This window comes from Pavona decussata, unplaced genomic scaffold (genome assembly GCF_977016875.1).
Source record: "Pavona decussata unplaced genomic scaffold, jaPavDecu1.1 SCAFFOLD_269, whole genome shotgun sequence".
In the NCBI taxonomy this organism is placed as follows: Eukaryota; Metazoa; Cnidaria; class Anthozoa; order Scleractinia; family Agariciidae; genus Pavona; species Pavona decussata.
Window position 1 is genome coordinate 731,046 of NW_028145671.1, and position 16,501 is coordinate 747,546.

General features: G+C 39.4%; 2 protein-coding genes across 2 annotated transcripts; both read left to right on the top strand.

Moving 5' to 3' along the window:
- The first annotated feature begins 888 nt into the window (after nt 1-888).
- LOC146455849 (uncharacterized) lies at nt 889-4,624 on the top strand. Its single transcript, XM_085093792.1, has 3 exons — nt 889-1,023; nt 1,924-2,597; nt 3,551-4,624. The coding sequence occupies exons 2-3, from the start codon at nt 1,929-1,931 to the stop codon at nt 4,430-4,432; spliced, it is 1,551 nt and encodes a 516-aa protein (XP_084949918.1). The 5' UTR covers nt 889-1,023; nt 1,924-1,928; the 3' UTR covers nt 4,433-4,624.
- A 2,572-nt stretch (nt 4,625-7,196) lies between these two features.
- Nucleotides 7,197-15,562, top strand: LOC146455850 (uncharacterized). The gene is made up of 7 exons (XM_085093821.1): nt 7,197-7,601; nt 8,788-9,129; nt 10,435-10,584; nt 11,104-11,229; nt 11,942-12,064; nt 12,193-12,281; nt 13,528-15,562. The coding sequence occupies exons 2-7, from the start codon at nt 8,811-8,813 to the stop codon at nt 14,170-14,172; spliced, it is 1,452 nt and encodes a 483-aa protein (XP_084949947.1). The 5' UTR covers nt 7,197-7,601; nt 8,788-8,810; the 3' UTR covers nt 14,173-15,562.
- Nucleotides 15,563-16,501: the final 939 nt, after the last annotated feature.

A 16,501-nucleotide genomic window follows, 5' to 3' on the forward strand; every position in this document is an offset into this window, starting at 1 on the left:
CTACTGTATATCGGGAGACGGCTTCATTTCGATTTCCAACAGTGAACAAGTCGAGAACATCCAAATCATCTAGTTTTTCCTTTCGCCTTCGTTTTTAATTTCGGAACAGTTATTATTATCCCCAATTGCATGCTTAGAGGAATAACGCCAATGAAACCACAGATAAATAGTTAATACGTTTTAATTTTTGTTTTTCATTGGCATTTCTGGGCCGATTTCAAGGAATGTTCTCGAAAAACATTGAATATATTTCTTAACATTTATTTTTTTTAATGGAGAGCAACTGTGGCGTTTGGCCTTTAAAATTAGTTGACTCATACGCAATTTTCGTTTTCTTTCCTTTTTGCTACCTATCGTTTTGTCACATACGTTACCATCATAAAAAGTACACGCCATTCCTTATTTCAAATAGGTTTATACTTTTTTTACGGAATCATTTGCGGTCAGAGATCATAGGCGGTGCGGTTCAGTTCACCAAAGTACTGAACAAAGCGTATAATTCGTTTAGCAAATAACGTGACAATTGAATTTTCCTAGCAAAAAGGGGTTTGCACGCAACCAAAAATGTTACGCGTGCAAATAAACTTTCGCGCGCGCTAATGAGCGCGTGTCCGTTAGATTTGAATCTTCTATTATGACGACACACGCGAAAGTTTAGAGATGCTGGAACAAACTGACAACAAACAGAGTAAGCAAAACCCGGTTAGAAAAATCCATCAATTGTTGAAAGGCGTTTTGATTTTCTGTTTTACAAGCTAGGACAATTGAATTTTCCTAACAAAAAGGGGTTTGCACGCAACCAAAAATGTTACGCGTGCAAATAAACTTTCGCGCGCGCTAATGAGCGCGTGTCCGTTAGATTTGAATCTTCTATTATGACGACACACGCGAAAGTTTAGAGATGCTGGAACAAACTGACAACAAACAGAGTAAGCAAAACCCGGTTAGAAAAATCCATCAATTGTTGAAAGGCGTTTTGATTTTCTGTTTTACAAGCTAGGACATCGGTTTGCACAAAAAGAGGTAAGTTGCCAGAGTTTACATTCCACAAATGAGAGAGATGTTTTACAACAAAACGAAGAGAAGTCTCAAAATAGAAGTTTGGTGTACCGGTAGTAAAAAATGAACGGAAGGAAACTTTATTCCGCGTTTTCAACTCGACCAATTGGTTTAGTGAATAAGAAAAAACTATTGTTGGCGAATCAAAAGCCACATGTGACTGTCTAAAAGGTTTAGAGAGAGCATGTTCACCTGCAGGCGGCATAATGATTGTACTTTGTTTATCCGGCGGGCTCGTTTCTTTATAGGAATATATAGAAATGTATTGAGCTGGCATGAAAGCAAGCCGCAGTTGCACTTTGTAATAATGAGACACTCGTGTCAAAAATTAAAGCGGCAGCAGATGCCATGTAAACAACGTTTTTTCATGCGCCTTCATAGGAATGCCTGTAAAACAGTTAAATGATATTGCAATCTCTCAGTTAGTACACGCGGTGTGATTGGTCAATTTTGCGGGCTGTATTTCACTGGTCGGCCCGCTAAACTTTAAATAGTTTCCTTTCCTGCGCGCCCGATCTGAACCTCAGAGATATAATAAATATCTTACTAACCTCGTTTTCTCGGTCCGTACTGTAAGTTACGGATCCTCAATTTTTCCCGTTGGTTTATGACCCGCACCATAAACCAACGGGAAAAATCTTGGTCCTCAACTTACAGTACGGAACTCGGTTAGTAAGAGGTATGTATACTTCTGGAAAATGCTATATAATCCGTTTACTACTTTACGTTCCATTGTAAACAAAATTACGCTAAATATTCAAAGTCGTTGCTTAGAAACCATAGGTTATAGTGTATGGATGGGCTGTGTAGTCTTTGGGATGACACTTCTTAACCTCTTAACTGATCTATTCTGTTTGTATATAGGCAAGATGAACACAGGTCCGCCCACTTCTGGCTTTCAACAGCAAGCGCATTTCAATGTTCAACGCCCTGATACCAGTTACTGCCCACAAACTTCAGGTAACTGTGGCCCGTTTGGACAACAAAATACTCAATCTCAACATCCGGGAGCTAACCAACCATTCCAACCACATCCGGGGACCAATCCGTTTCTCGCTCAGCAACAGGGAACTACTTATTACCCGCCTCCAAATTTTGGAGCCGGAGCCAATCAATACCGAGCACAGTATCCGGGAATTTTTCAAAACTCCATATTGAATCTGGGACAGTTCCAGTTTGGAGGAGCAATTCAGTGTCCGGGAAACTCGAAATTCCCGAGACCTCCTCCAGCTGGGGGAATGTCATCATTTTGGGGAAATCCGCAGTTTCAGGAAAATAAACAACCTTTCCCGGAAAGGAAACCGTTTCCTGCTTCACCTTTTCAACAAATGGCTACGCAGTTCGACAGTGGAACAGCACGTGTACCGCGTACCAGTGGAAGCGCTTGGCAAAATCCATCCAACAATTTTACTACCAATAAGTTTGACTTCCAGTTCGCAAATTTGGTAAGCTCGGGTGGCCAAACTCAAAGGACAAACGTATTTCAGTTTGTTGGGCCAAACACAACGAACAGCAAGCCTGGGGAGCCGGCTAAAACTGTGAGTATATTTAAACAAATATATTTCACGCAAAATACGACGAGCATTCATTTGGAGAAGACGAAATAATTGTAGAAATCTGGACACGAGAACTTTCTACACTGACCCACTGAGTTGAAGTCTTGTGCAAATTGTGACAATCACAATAGATATGACTTGGGTGATGTACAGGTTTGAAATGTTTGCATTGTTGCTACCGAGTTCAAGTTAAAACACAAGCAGCAGTGTTTTATCGGGATTTAAAACCACGAGGCGCAGCCGAGTGGTTTTAGTTCCGAAAAAACACGTGCTGCGAGGTTTTTGAACGGCCCCAAAAACATTCCTGGAAAAGCGTGTGTCAAGAGAGTTCATAACAATGATGCTTTTGTGAACGTTGAAAATTAGCACACGAGAAAACTAACATTAAGCGAGTTTTTTTTTCCTTTCTCTGCTGTTAATCTTTCTTGATCAATATCACAGTCAAATCCCGCCTTGCGGACCCTTGCTTAATATGGGCACCTCGTTATCATGGACATGTTTATCAGTACCGGCTGAAAGGCCACAAATTTGCCCTAAAAAAACCCCGGTTAATGGGACCAGTCACTGGCCAAAAGGCGCGACGACTCGGCTTACGAGATTGACTCGGTTCCAATCTCGTACCCCGAGTCCTCAGGCTTTTTGGTCAGCGGTTGGGCGCCAGGAGAGACTCTGGGGACATCGAAAAAATTCAAATTTTTTGATTGGCTGTTCCGTAACGGTTTCCATTGTTTTACCGCAGAAATCCTGCGGTAATAAAATTTGATGTCCCCAGAGTCTCTCCTGGCGACTAACCACTGGCCAAAGAGCCTGGGGACTCTGGGTACGAGATTGACTCGGTTCTGGTTTTCGTCTTATTTTCCGAAAAGCCGCTGGACAAAGCCAAAGCTTTTCTTGGTGCAGTTTTCTTATAAGCGCGTGATTATTTTTTATTTCAGAATGTTAATATGGGGAACAATGGCGTCCCAAAGTCTGCATTTGACAAAAGTGTGTTCCTCGACCAGAACAATGGAATCTTGAAAGGAGTAAGCACAAGCGAAGAGAAAAAACAGAAACCAGTGGAAGTCAGATTCAACCCAACAAATGCAGTGCGATATACACAAGAGGAGACAGAGAGAATCACGAATCTGATTCGCATGAAGCATCTAGCTTCAAGTTATTTTAAAGTTAAAAACCTGTCTGCGTTGTGCCGTGACTTTCAGACCCCTGTGTTTGGGGATTTTCCCGAAGGTAATGAACTAGAGAAGGCCATCATAAGAAATCTTTGTTACTTCTTAAAGGAAGAAATTCAAAAAATTAAGTTCTTTGATTTGGAAGAAAGAGGACGGATTACGTTTGGAAGCCGTGACAAGGACCCGATTTTGCGGGCAAGCTTTCCGGTTTTTGAAACAGTAGTCAACAAGTTGGAAATCAGGAGACGTGGTCTGCAAAACCAGAAAAATCTATTAGAAATAGCAGAAAAGCAAATCATTGGTTTCTTGGAGGAAATAAAAGTGAACGAAGATGAAGCTAAAACATTGAAGATTGAAGTAGAGACTGAGAAAGCACGGATTGAGAAACTCAAAGAACGACTCAAAACAGAAAGGGGGAATAACGAAAGCATCCGCTATCAATATGGTACAGAATTGGAAAAAATAACTAATATTCAAATCCAGCGCTCGCAAGAAGAATTACACGATTTGCAGGAGAAAATTAGCGACCAGACGAAGGCATTACTGGAGGAAAAAGAGAAATTAAGGGCGTGGAAGGATCAAAATAATAGTTTGAAATCTTTTATAAGCAAGGCATCGGTTAACAAAAACGGGCATTTCGTAATGTGAATCGATGTTGGACACTTTGTTGATCAATGAGATGAAAAAGAAAGAGAAATGTTATTTTAATTTCCACAAAGGATGATCCATTTGTTTTCCAAGAATTTTTTTGTCTACAACTTTAACTGTAAATATCGCTCACCCAAGATGTAATAGTTAAAAGCGTAAACATATTAAAAAGAAGATAAATAATGTTATAAATGAAGCCGCATTGAGATTGTCAGAGGAAAGAACAACAAAGAACGAAATCTGATTTGAATTATTGACAGTGCGGGCGTCAAACAACGTGATTCCGTTGTGTATTCCTACTGCCCACATTTTATTTTTGCGTCATTAAGGACGGTGCGCAGTTTATTGCTATGCGGGAAAAGTAAATCTTAGCAAGGGAAGGCTTCGAAACTGGGCAACATACTGTACCGCCAATTTCCTTTTTAAATACCAGGAGCAGTTGCTAAGTTCCGCTTTCTCCGCAAAGTTTTAAACCGTGCAAAAATATCGATGTACTAGTGGGCACCTCCCATAGGAAACCCATTCTCGACTTCAGAGCTCTTCTCAGATTGTTAGAAGCGTAAGTACTGGGGTTGAGAATGATAGGAAACCCGATTATCTCGAGATGCGCAGAACGGATGCGCAGTAATAAAAGTAGGCACTCTCCTTAAAGAACGCTAAGCGCGCTGTTTGAGGCATTTTGTTTTTCTAGCGGTCTAACTCATTCCCTTGTTTAATTTAATTTGAGCATCGATCTTTGTCAACTTAACATTCAATCGGCAAAAGTTACTATCACATTTTAATAAAAACATCCGCAAATCAAAACAAAACAGTCATATTGAACTGAATGGGATAGTACTATAAATAATTAAGACCTTGACCTGGCTCATTTCAATTTGAATCGCGCGCTTAAGTTGTTTAAACTGATAGCTACTTCAAAAAAGGTCAAAAATACTAATTTTACTAACCCATTGAAACCCAAATCCCGTTTTATTTTTAGGAGGACAAGATGGGATTACAAACGTTTATTATCCCAATCGGCCGTGTTTTAGACATTTCGGATGTTTGTCTAGCGGTCTGAGTTGTTTTCTAGTTAACTTTGAGGATCCTTTCTCTTTGATGAAGCGTTGTTAACTTTCGGCAAAAGTTAATCTCACATTTTAGCAAAAAGTACAAACAAAACATTCATATTGAGGTATGACTGTAAGCCTTGGTATACTATATAATACAATTTAAGATCTCGGCCTGGTTTTTACTATTTAATCGCTAAATTAAAGAAGGTAACTAGAAGCTCCTTCAAACAAGCCAAAAAGGATGATTTTACTACCCTATTGAAGGCCGAAATGCTGTGATTTTTCTTTATTTTTAGACGATGCACTTGAGTAGCAATGTATTTTATTAGCAACGTTTTTCAAGTGATTTTGCCTTACAACAGTGTTAATTCCATGGCCGATTTTGACAGACATACATCCGTTTAATTCAAAAAGATTTCAAACGATATCCTTTTTGAGACAATTTACAGTGATATGATAAAGACTGTTCACGTGCACTCAACAGAACCCCCCAGGAAACTATACTCACTGCACTGACCCCTCCCTTCCCCCCACCTCAAACAACGTAAACACCTGTCGGTTATTAGGGCAATGTTTCTACTAGCAGGGGTTCCTGAAGGAAAGAGTTGACTGCATCAGCTTTCATTCTGCAAACAGGAGGGAGAAAGGTAAGATGGATTTAGTCGGTAATATGTTAATCTTTTTTTTTCTCTGATAGAGTGGGAATGCACCGTGTGGGCTAAGCTATATTTAAGGCTGTTCTAAAACGTGGCAAATGCAAAAGGCACAGAAATAATCTAATATGTTCAAAAGTTTCAACGTACCAAGTAATCGAGCTAAAAACAACGTCCCACTTCGCGCAAGAGTCGCCTTATTTCAAAGCGTCATTTTTAGAGGATTTTAACGGAAATGACGCTATACATTTGGCCTGTTCCACTTATCGCACTTGAAAGTTATCTTTCGGCTTCTTTCAAAAATTTAAATCTGCCGGAGGCCACAAATGCAGTTTTTCTAAAACACAGTTGGTTTTTTTAGCAATACTTGGTAAAACAAAGTTGATTTCTGTTGTCTCAAAGAAGGCGAAAGTATTTGAAAAAAAGAAAACGAAACAAACCAAAGCAAAAAATAAAACAAAGCCCGGCCGGGTCCAAGCAGTCAACAAAAACTGAAAATTTAATTCTAGCTCGTATTTACTCTTTCACAGAACAAACCCTGCGATCAGTAGGTAGTGACTTTTTTTAAGTTGATTGGATTGAATCGATCACAATTAAGACTTCTTTAAATCTTGAGATTTCACATTTGAGAATTTTATTCTCAAACCTTGATAACAGATCAATTTGTCTTCCGGTCTGCTTTGTTTTCTAGTTCAGTTTGAGCTGAAATCTAGTTCAACTTTTGAAGATGCTTAGATTGTCTTGAAGACATTAATTTTGTAAATTGCCCATAGTTGGTGAAATAGAGCTCAGTTTAAAAAATATTTGAGACTCAAGAAACTAAAATTTCCGTAAATCAAATTTTACAAAAGGAACATTGAGGCACTCCATTAATAAATCAAGGCCCCAAGCTGGGATTGTCAATATTACTCGAAACGTTTGCCGGGTTACTATTTTAAGCGAAATGGCGTATTTAGTCGTGACCTGTGTCACCGGCGAAGTTTTTACCCTGCACCAATGTTGGCAAATTGTTTTTAAAAGTTCAATAAGCCACTTCTATGCCGAGTGGACATCCGCTTATCGCTTTTGTTACAAACTCGATCCGATTGAATAATGGCACAAATCATAGAGTAAAATTTTATAAACTGTCTAAGACTCATCACCCTGAAAATTATACCCTAAGCAACGGTTCGTCCCCTTCAATTATTGGTGGAATTCCGAAAACTTTTTTAAAGCACCTGTCGGGCTTGCGGTAAGCGCACTTTCCCTGATAGCAGGAGGTCCGCAAGGAGAAAGTTGGTTGTACACCAATTTCAATTTTGTAACCAGCGGGGAGAAAATAACTGCTGTTAAAACTAATGAACAACACAGGCATGCAGTATAGCTACACAACAACGTTATTGTAAACCGAGCGAACGTTATGAAGAATGGCAGTTTTCTGATCTCAGGGCTCGTGTGAATTTCTCCGTCTTCATCTTGCGTAAGGTAACACGGTAGGCCGCATATAATATAGGAGTTTTTACTGATAGCCATTTCCTTACTTAGTTCTGTTCTTCATAGAATGGCGGCGAATATCAACAGCTCCAAAATTCATCTAAATTTACTCTAGTAGGAAGTAAACTTTTAAGTTCTCAAACTGTCAAAAAGATTGGTCTCACCACCAAATCAGGAGCTTGCGAGCGGTTGATGCGCAAGTTGCCGGCGGTCTCTCAGTGGATGATTCACTCGCCGTGGCTTTGTCGTTCGCATATTAGGCTCAAAACGAAAAGAAAAGGGGCCATTGAATTATGTTAAAATATGTGAAATGAAAATTTATTTTATGGTGACAGAAGACAAAGGGTGTAAAAAGAAGGCAAAATTGGCTGGTATGACCAATATTATAATACAGACTACAGCTCGATTCGACAATAAATTAAAATTAATTTAAACACAATCTTAGACTATCCAGCCTTCCTTTCTGCATGTGGAGAGTAAACGAGATCATGGCCCTGGTCCATTAAGGTACAGATACAAGGATGACGTCATTTCGTGGTGGGACTAGCTCGTGATTAGGGTCCAGAGTCCAAAAATTTATCAACAAAGTTTGCTGGAACTTTTTCATCAAAACCCTGACAACAGCCGTAACAAGTGAATTCAGCCCTGTTTAAAAACTAGAATTTTGGTATATGAGGTGAAAAGAAAGAAATTGTTAAAGGCCGGGTTTTTGCCATACGAAATCAGGAATTGGAGGATCACAGTGCATCAAACGGCAAGCGATTAATTTTTTGGCTTAGAAATAATTTTCTGCTGGAGTCAAGGCTAGCTTTTAGAAAGAGTTGTCTGACTGTAAGCTTCTTTCAAGTTGTGCTCTAATTTGATGTTTACTATGTTTACGATTGTGTGCAGTAATCTAGCGCTTCATTTTAAAGTTTTTGACAGTTTAAAAAAATACTTGCCTGAGTTAACGTGACGGTGGCTTGAGAAACGTCTGTGTTATGTATAAAATAAATAGATTCCATTTTGCCCTAGGCCTGTTCACTTACAAAAGGATCACAGAAGACGTGATAAACATCAATGGCATGCTCGCCTATGGTTTTGTGTCACATATTGTTCTTACCATGCACCTTTTGACACCATTCATGATCTACAGCTGAACAGACTCGCTATAATATGTAATGTGTTTGTTAAATAGAGTCTGAGTGATATCGTCACATAATGTTGGCAGCACGAATCTTCCCCTTCGTAGCCGCATTAGTGCTGTATTGCATGTCTTGCAAACTGTTTCCTGAACAATGCGACACAGGCGAATTTTCCATCTTTGGCAAGATGCTCAGGGGGAACACATTTAAGAGGATCAATGTATCGAGTCCACTAGAGTGCCTTCAAGCGTGTAACGATGACTTCAGATGTCAGAGCTTCAATTACGTCATCACTGCAGACGTGTGTGAGCTGAACAATCGTACCAAGGAAGCTGCACCGGGAGATTTTGTTTCCAGCCCTTACAGATATTATTTTAAAAGAAACACGGAAACAGGCAAGTTGGTATTCCTGGGTTTTTTTCTTTTTTTTTGCCAATAAAATTTACTACACCAGTTTTATTGAGTGTCGGAAACAGGTTTACGACCTAGCGTCAAGGACGATTTACGACTTAGCGTCAAGATAGTTGAACATTGGATGATTGCGGTAGTAGGAAGGGCCGCATGTAACAGATTAAAAGTCTTTTATTTAGGCCGTGGACACGCAAAATCCCTGATTGGTCAGGGAACCACAAACCACACACTGTCAAGTAACAGGAAATGCCGCGCAATAAAATGACATTACGATTGCATTTCTTCATCATAATTTTTGTTTATATTCATGCACGTCTGCTTTTATTTTGCGTGGTAATTTATAAGAAAAATAGTACTGGATCATTAATTTAGAAATCGGTAAATAGAAACATGTTTTTGTCATTGTTTTATAACACCAAATCCTAGTGATACTATCGCTTAGTAACCAGTTGCATCATCTTGTTGTTGGCATCTCTTGTGGATAGTCAAGGTGGTTTTGGTTTTGCCAAACTCAATTGAAACATATTATATACTCTCTAACTTATTCCCCCTCGAAACAAAACGAGCATCCAGACTATCTAGGAGGGGGAGGGGGGAAGGGTGGAGCTACCAGCTTACCTAGACAAGGATGTGCAGAGATGTCAGAATCGGTATTTAGACATAATAGGTTTTTCCAGTGAAACTGGAGTTCAATCAATCGCGCCTTTTAGACTGCGAAAGTCACTCCTGTCAACGGAACCTGAATACCATTTAAAAGGGCCCCACTAAGGACTTGTGGCCATTTTCCTTAGCTGAGATCACGTACTGATAGACACAAGTCATAGTTATGGCTCGCGGAGCTAGGAATTTTTGAGTAGCTTCTTTAATATGTTCTTCAATTTTAACATGTAAAAACAGGAGCCCATGACTAGGGGCCTCTATCTGTATTACTTCCTTGAGTCAACCCTTTACCGAGCACGTTCATTTTTAGATCCGCTTTTCCCGCGAAAAGATATGAGGTATGACAGTTCAGTTGTCATTGCCTTTCTTTGAATTGGTATTTGAACTGTGTGTGGACGTTCCAAAGATCCCTTGAGACTCGTTCTATAATACATGTAAAGCTTAGTATGAGAGATGGGTCATGTGCTCCTAGGAAGAAGTACTACCAGACGATTTTGTCATTTTTCTACATTTTTTCGTCTTTTTTTTTTATTAGCTTTCAGCTTAGAAATGATGGAACAGCTTTTCTGGCCAACAGCGGCCTTAGTATTGTAAAAAGTCTTGCTTTGATACCTATGTTTCCTTTACAGTGCTCATCGGTTCTATTCCTGACCTGCCTGCGAAATCATGTAAAGAGATCAAAGCGAGTGATGATGTGCGCGCAGTGAGCGGAGAATACTGGTTTGAATCTCTTGTACCAGGCAAGACGATCCCGCTTTATTGCAACATGGAGACATTAGGTGAATAGCGTGCAAATAATTATCACTCATGTGGAATAACGTTTAGAAGATGCGCCCTCTGATTGGGTGAAAACCATGTTTTATTTACATAACATATAAGTAAAGTTAACAAGGTGACTGCACCTAGCACGGAGCCAGTTGCTGCGAGCCCATTGCAATAAAAACAGGATACAGTAATAAAAATAAAAAAGTTAACTCTAACATGACACAGAGAGGGCAATGCCACGTGGATTTGGGTAAGACTTGGGCAAATTGTAAAACAAAGTGACAAAGAATTGTTGTTAAAATATGGAATTGCTCTGACTTCAATGTGTCGACAATAACCAAACACAGAGCATACGAAGCTCGTTGGTCAGAAAAACTCAATGAACAATCAAGTCGCTAACTTAAAGTTCGTGATGGCAGATTTACCCACACACGGAAATATGCAAAAATAATAATTATAACAAACTGCACAAATCCATTTGTTTTCCAATCTAAGTAAAATGGTTTGATGGCGACCTCTTGGGATTTTTTCAGATGCCGACGAATGCAATACCTCGATCCCCATTTGCAACGTCACCAATAGCATCTGTCAGAATACGCTTGGTTCGTATCTTTGCTTGTGTAAGTCAGGATACACTGGAGATGGAAAAACGTGCGGTGGTAAGAATACTCAATGTCGAGTTGATACATTAGAGGTTAGAAATTAACAGATTCACATAGAAAATAGTTTGGCATTATCTTTTGCATGTTGGAAGTGTATATTTTTATCCATCGTTTACTTCTTTCTTTAAATTAAACCTTGGACAAAGTTTTTTCTAAGTAGTGGCGGCGGGGTGAGTTGCTTTCCCTTCAGTTTTCAGATATATAATTTCAGGTATGTGTCAAAGGAATGGCCTGAAATGTTATTTGGCCACAAAATTACCATATTTTGATACGCTATTTTACCTAGTTAATCATTAACTTGCATTGATCGACAGGTAGTTAATTAAATAATCTGAGACTTCTGCACATAACTCATGTAGGATGTAGTTATGCTCATGTGGAGCCACAATAGAATTAGATTAATTCTACAAGCTTAAGGGGCCCCTCACTTTACTCGTTTTTAGAGTAATTTTTATGGGAAGTTTTGTAGAAAAGCAAGGGGGGTGGTCTAACTCCCCCCGGAAAATTCCAAATACCAAACCACTTTGGCTTTTGAAGTTATTACAAGGGCCCTTTAATCTTACCAAGTTTCATTGAAATCGGTGAGATGGGATGTTTTACCACTGCCTGGTCCTCTCATGGACATGCTCTTAAATGTGTATGATGATCAGTAACAACCCACCATGTCAGTTCTGTGAGCGTAAAGGACTTTTTTGTTCCTTCTTTGTAGATATCAACGAGTGCAGTTCGGTTCCTTCTGTTTGTCACGCAGATGCAAACTGCCAGAACAATGTGGGCTCCTATGTTTGTTCCTGTAATGCTGGATATGTTGGAGATGGAAAAACATGCTCGGGTATGGAAACATAGTGTCACCATTGGAGCATGCATGATGAGTAAAGCACTAATTCCCTGACGTTATGAAGTATAATCCGATATAGAACAAGCGTGCTAAATGCGTTACTTTATTTCCTTCACGTTTAGTTCCTACAGCTTCTTGTGCTGCGCTTAGAGCTCGTTCAGTAACTACTGACGGAAGTTATTACCTGCAAATCAGTTCCTCTTCCTTTGCTGTAAGTTTCTGATCCTACTGTATTAATTTATTGCTTTGGCACCGTTTCTGGAAGCAGGTCAAGTCATATTTTATCTACCGTTAATTCTTCATAAGGCCATACAAACAAACTAAATGTACATATACTAAACCATTCTATTGATAAATTCAGATAGTATACATTTTGTCCGTAGACTCCTAAGTTCGTGAGAACTCACTCTAAAGCACTGATCTTTTTGCAACCAATCATGTTAAATAGCTGCTGATTTTGAGTGAATTGAACGTTTGCAACTTGCCAATGGACTTAATTATCTCTCAAAAAATGCGCGATTACCCCAATTTTCTTTTTGGATTCTAATAGCTTTGGTTATGATTTGCTTTAATTCTCTCATAGTTACCAACGGCGCAAAAATATTTTTGCATCAGTAGGCACCGAGATTGGTTGTAAGTGACTGGTCGTATTACCAGTATGGTTGCTAGGTAACAATACATTATGTTTTGTGTATTCGAAAAGGATGGGCAGGATGGAGGGCGAAAAAAATTCCAGCTTGGAATGTCGGGCTGACCCTTTTTTTAAATTTTTATGTTCTTCCCTTGCTTCTTTAATAAAATCGGTAAAATAAAATAATTACGTATTGTGCTGCCTTTAAAATTAAAGTTCTATAATCGTCCAGTGTTCAGGTCTAGGGGCAATTCCCTTACGGACAAGGTATTTAGATTTGATAAACGTATATCAATATTTTCTACCAGAAAGAAGAACTAAAAGATTACGACGTTGTCCGCTTTAATTCAAATGTCGTGGTTTGCCGCTCACGCTGTTTCTTTCGAGTGTCCTGGTAGAAAGCAGTGTTTCACTGGTAAAAAAAAAAATATAACAAGAACTATGTACTTCAAAGGCTGCACTTCAACAGAAATAATGAAATAGAGTCATTAAGCCCACAATGCGAGATTCTAATACCCTCTAGGGGTTCCTCTCGAAATTCCCGAGAAGCGCATTGCTCACTTCTCCGGGGTAAAAATTGTAATAACGCAGCAAATCGATACACGCCAATCGTCAGGCCTTTACCTTGCCGTTGCGATTGAGTTTCTGTGTACAGTATACGTTTATTTCTCCTCTGTTATTAGTTAACTTCTAGCAAGATGTCGTAAAAAAATCTTTTATTGCGCGATGACCGGCCGTAGTCCCACCACTGATGTCAAACAGGATTCTTTCTGTCAAATGCAATAATAAATGCACATGTTTAAAAATTCCCCTCTTTCTCAATTAGGTCTACTGTGATATGACATCCGATGGCAAAGGTTGGACTCTGGTTGCACGATTTTCAAACGCTGACTCCAAAAACTGGATGAAGGACACTGGCGAGTGGTGGTATGACAGGTCTGCCGCTGTTGGTGCAACAACTAATCCATCAAGCAACACCGACATGTTCTCGCCAGCATTCCGACTGGTCACTGGCACCGAGTTCAAGATCACGCGCAGCGATGACTCTCAACACACCGCACTTTTGAAGACCACAGGAAGTTGTCTGGGTGGAAAAACGTTTAGATCGAAAATCACACGTTTCGGTAACTACAGGAATGGCGTCGTTTGGGCCAGTGACCAATGTCGCGGAAGTTGCACAGTCCAATATGGTGGACTGTACTCGACAACACATGGTTTTCAACAGGCGTCATGTAGCAGTGACATCCAAACTGCCAAAAAGATAGGCTTCTGGTGTGACTGGAGTTCTGGAGATGGAGCTGTAATGATGATTGGCGGAGGAGGCTCGTCATGCTCACGCGCTGATCATGGGATTGGCATAACAGAAGCTAATGCAGCTGCTTTTTACCATTCTTCTTCTGGTGAATATGATTTTGGTGATGACGCCACTTCGCCAACGACAAGCTACTCGTTGAATTTGTGGATTCGTTAACAGACTGGAAAGAGTCCTCCTCTTTCGAGAAGAAATAACAAGACTGCTCATAGGCTAGCTCGTGAATTGTTTCTTTTTTTGTTATACTCTACAGTACACAGCTATTTCAATTAACGTTGTCGGATCAAAGTATAGAGCTATAAGACAAGACCTCAAGATTCCGTGGATTTTTTTCATGAATAAGTTCATCAAAATCAGCTATGCCTCGTCCGTCCAGTGAAGATATAGGATGGGGAGCAGTTTGGATCAAAGAAATGTTAGGATATCAAATGGATAAGGTGGTAGCCTCTTTGAAGATGTCTTTAAGCTCTAAGCTTTGATCCGACAATTGAAATAGCTGTATATATATTGTTCAAAGCTAGATTTTGGCCAGTTGTACTGACAATTGGACCAATGTGAGTTAAGGTTAGCGCTTGCTTATAGTGGAGAACATGGCTCACAAAAAATCATAGATGGAAGAGAATAGTGACCAAAAATATTGCGTGCCCCATTCCCCACTAATGGCTAATCATGAAAAACTCTACTTGTAAATACAGTAACACAAATAATGCATAAGAAAATAGAAGAACCATAACCAGGATTAATAATAACAAATATAGAGAAGCGTTCTCATCTTCGCTACCCAGGTGTTTACATCAAAGAATGACCGAGCCACTAATTACAGTACTTTTAAAAACGCCATGAAATCCAAGTCAACATAAACCGAGAACTCAACACTACAAAACGAGTTTTCTATACCTACGTACTGTCCTTTAAAAACGAGACTGGAAGATCATTCAAAACCAGGAAAGGAAAAAAAATGTCCGAAACACAACGAAATGTGCTTAAGGCTCTACCATAGCGAATAACGCAGAGACAGTCGATCATGCCATTGACTTTGACAACACAGCCATCATCGACAAAGGAACTATCCGTAGAAGAAAGACGCTTGAATTTTTCCCCACAGCTAAAACGATCGCGGCTGGTAACAACTCACGCCCGCTTCCAAACAATATAGCATTCTATTAAAAAAGCATTGATTTCAACACTTTAGCATATTCTTGTCAACATTCTGTTTACATGTATTTTAGTTTTTAATCTATGCGTACTATTCCCTATATTAAAAATTTCTTTATGTTTCACTTTTCAGACATCATTTTTATCCGTCGAAGGTAGCAGACAGCAAAGCTCGTAATCTTTTACAAATAATTTTCACCAGAGATCGCTACTCTAATCATCATTTCTATAAATGATACACGTCCAGTAAGAGTATTATACAGTTTGTATTCAATTTCCTCATATAGGAGCTTAGAATTCATAGCAGACTGAACGGTCGCCTTTCCCCGATTTTCTTCTTGAGACTTGCTGAAGGGAAATGCGGATCGCTTAAGGCACGGAAGTATAAAGCACTGTGAACAAGATTTACGAAGAATAGAAAGCAGTATCACCGATGGTAAAAGTTGCGTTCTACTTGGCTTCTTCTAAAGTGGTTCATTAAATTTTTAGGTATAACTCTATCCTACACTTTGGGTCTTACTGAATTTAAGACTTTTCTGTGACTTATTGTAAACTTTTATTTATCATTATAATTTACAATTATTCCACTCGAGCTTGTTGGATATGTGATGATAGATAGCCAACGAGGCGCGTAGCGTCTAGTTCGCTATAATCATCTCATATCCAACAAGCGCGAATGGAATAATGTAATGTTTAAAACACGAGCAGACTCGTTTTATCGGGATTTTAAACCACGAGGCGCAGCCGAGTGGTTTAAGTCCCCATAAAACACGTTCTGCGAGTTTTTTAGACGGCTTCAACATTCCTGGAAAAGCGTGTGTCAAGAGAGTTCATAACAATGATGCTTTTGTGAACGTTGGAAATTAGCATGCGAGAAAAACAATAAATACCGCGTGCTTATAAGGTGGAGGTTTTATCGGGTTTTAAAACCACTGCACGTGATGTTTTATCCACCATTTGATAGGTCAATGGGCTTATAAATTATTAATGAGTTTTTGAATGTTTTTGAACCAAGAAATATTGCTAGGTCTTGCTGATTTCGCCATGCAATAACAACCAGAAGGCAATTTAATGGTCCCTATTCCTCGGGAATGGTACAATGGCTCATATACCACGTCACGGCCGCTGGAATTGCAATATACAATGATCCAGTTTTTAATAATCTCTTATGTACAGATTTCGCGTTTTTCATTCGAGCGTGCCTTAAAGTTCACTAAAGATTTCTCTTTTTGATATTTCGTCGTGCACTTCTTTTGCGTTTCTTTTTGATCAGTGACAAAGTTAATTATTAAGCTTAGGCTTCACACTATCTTGACCGAGGGGAGGATTCTGC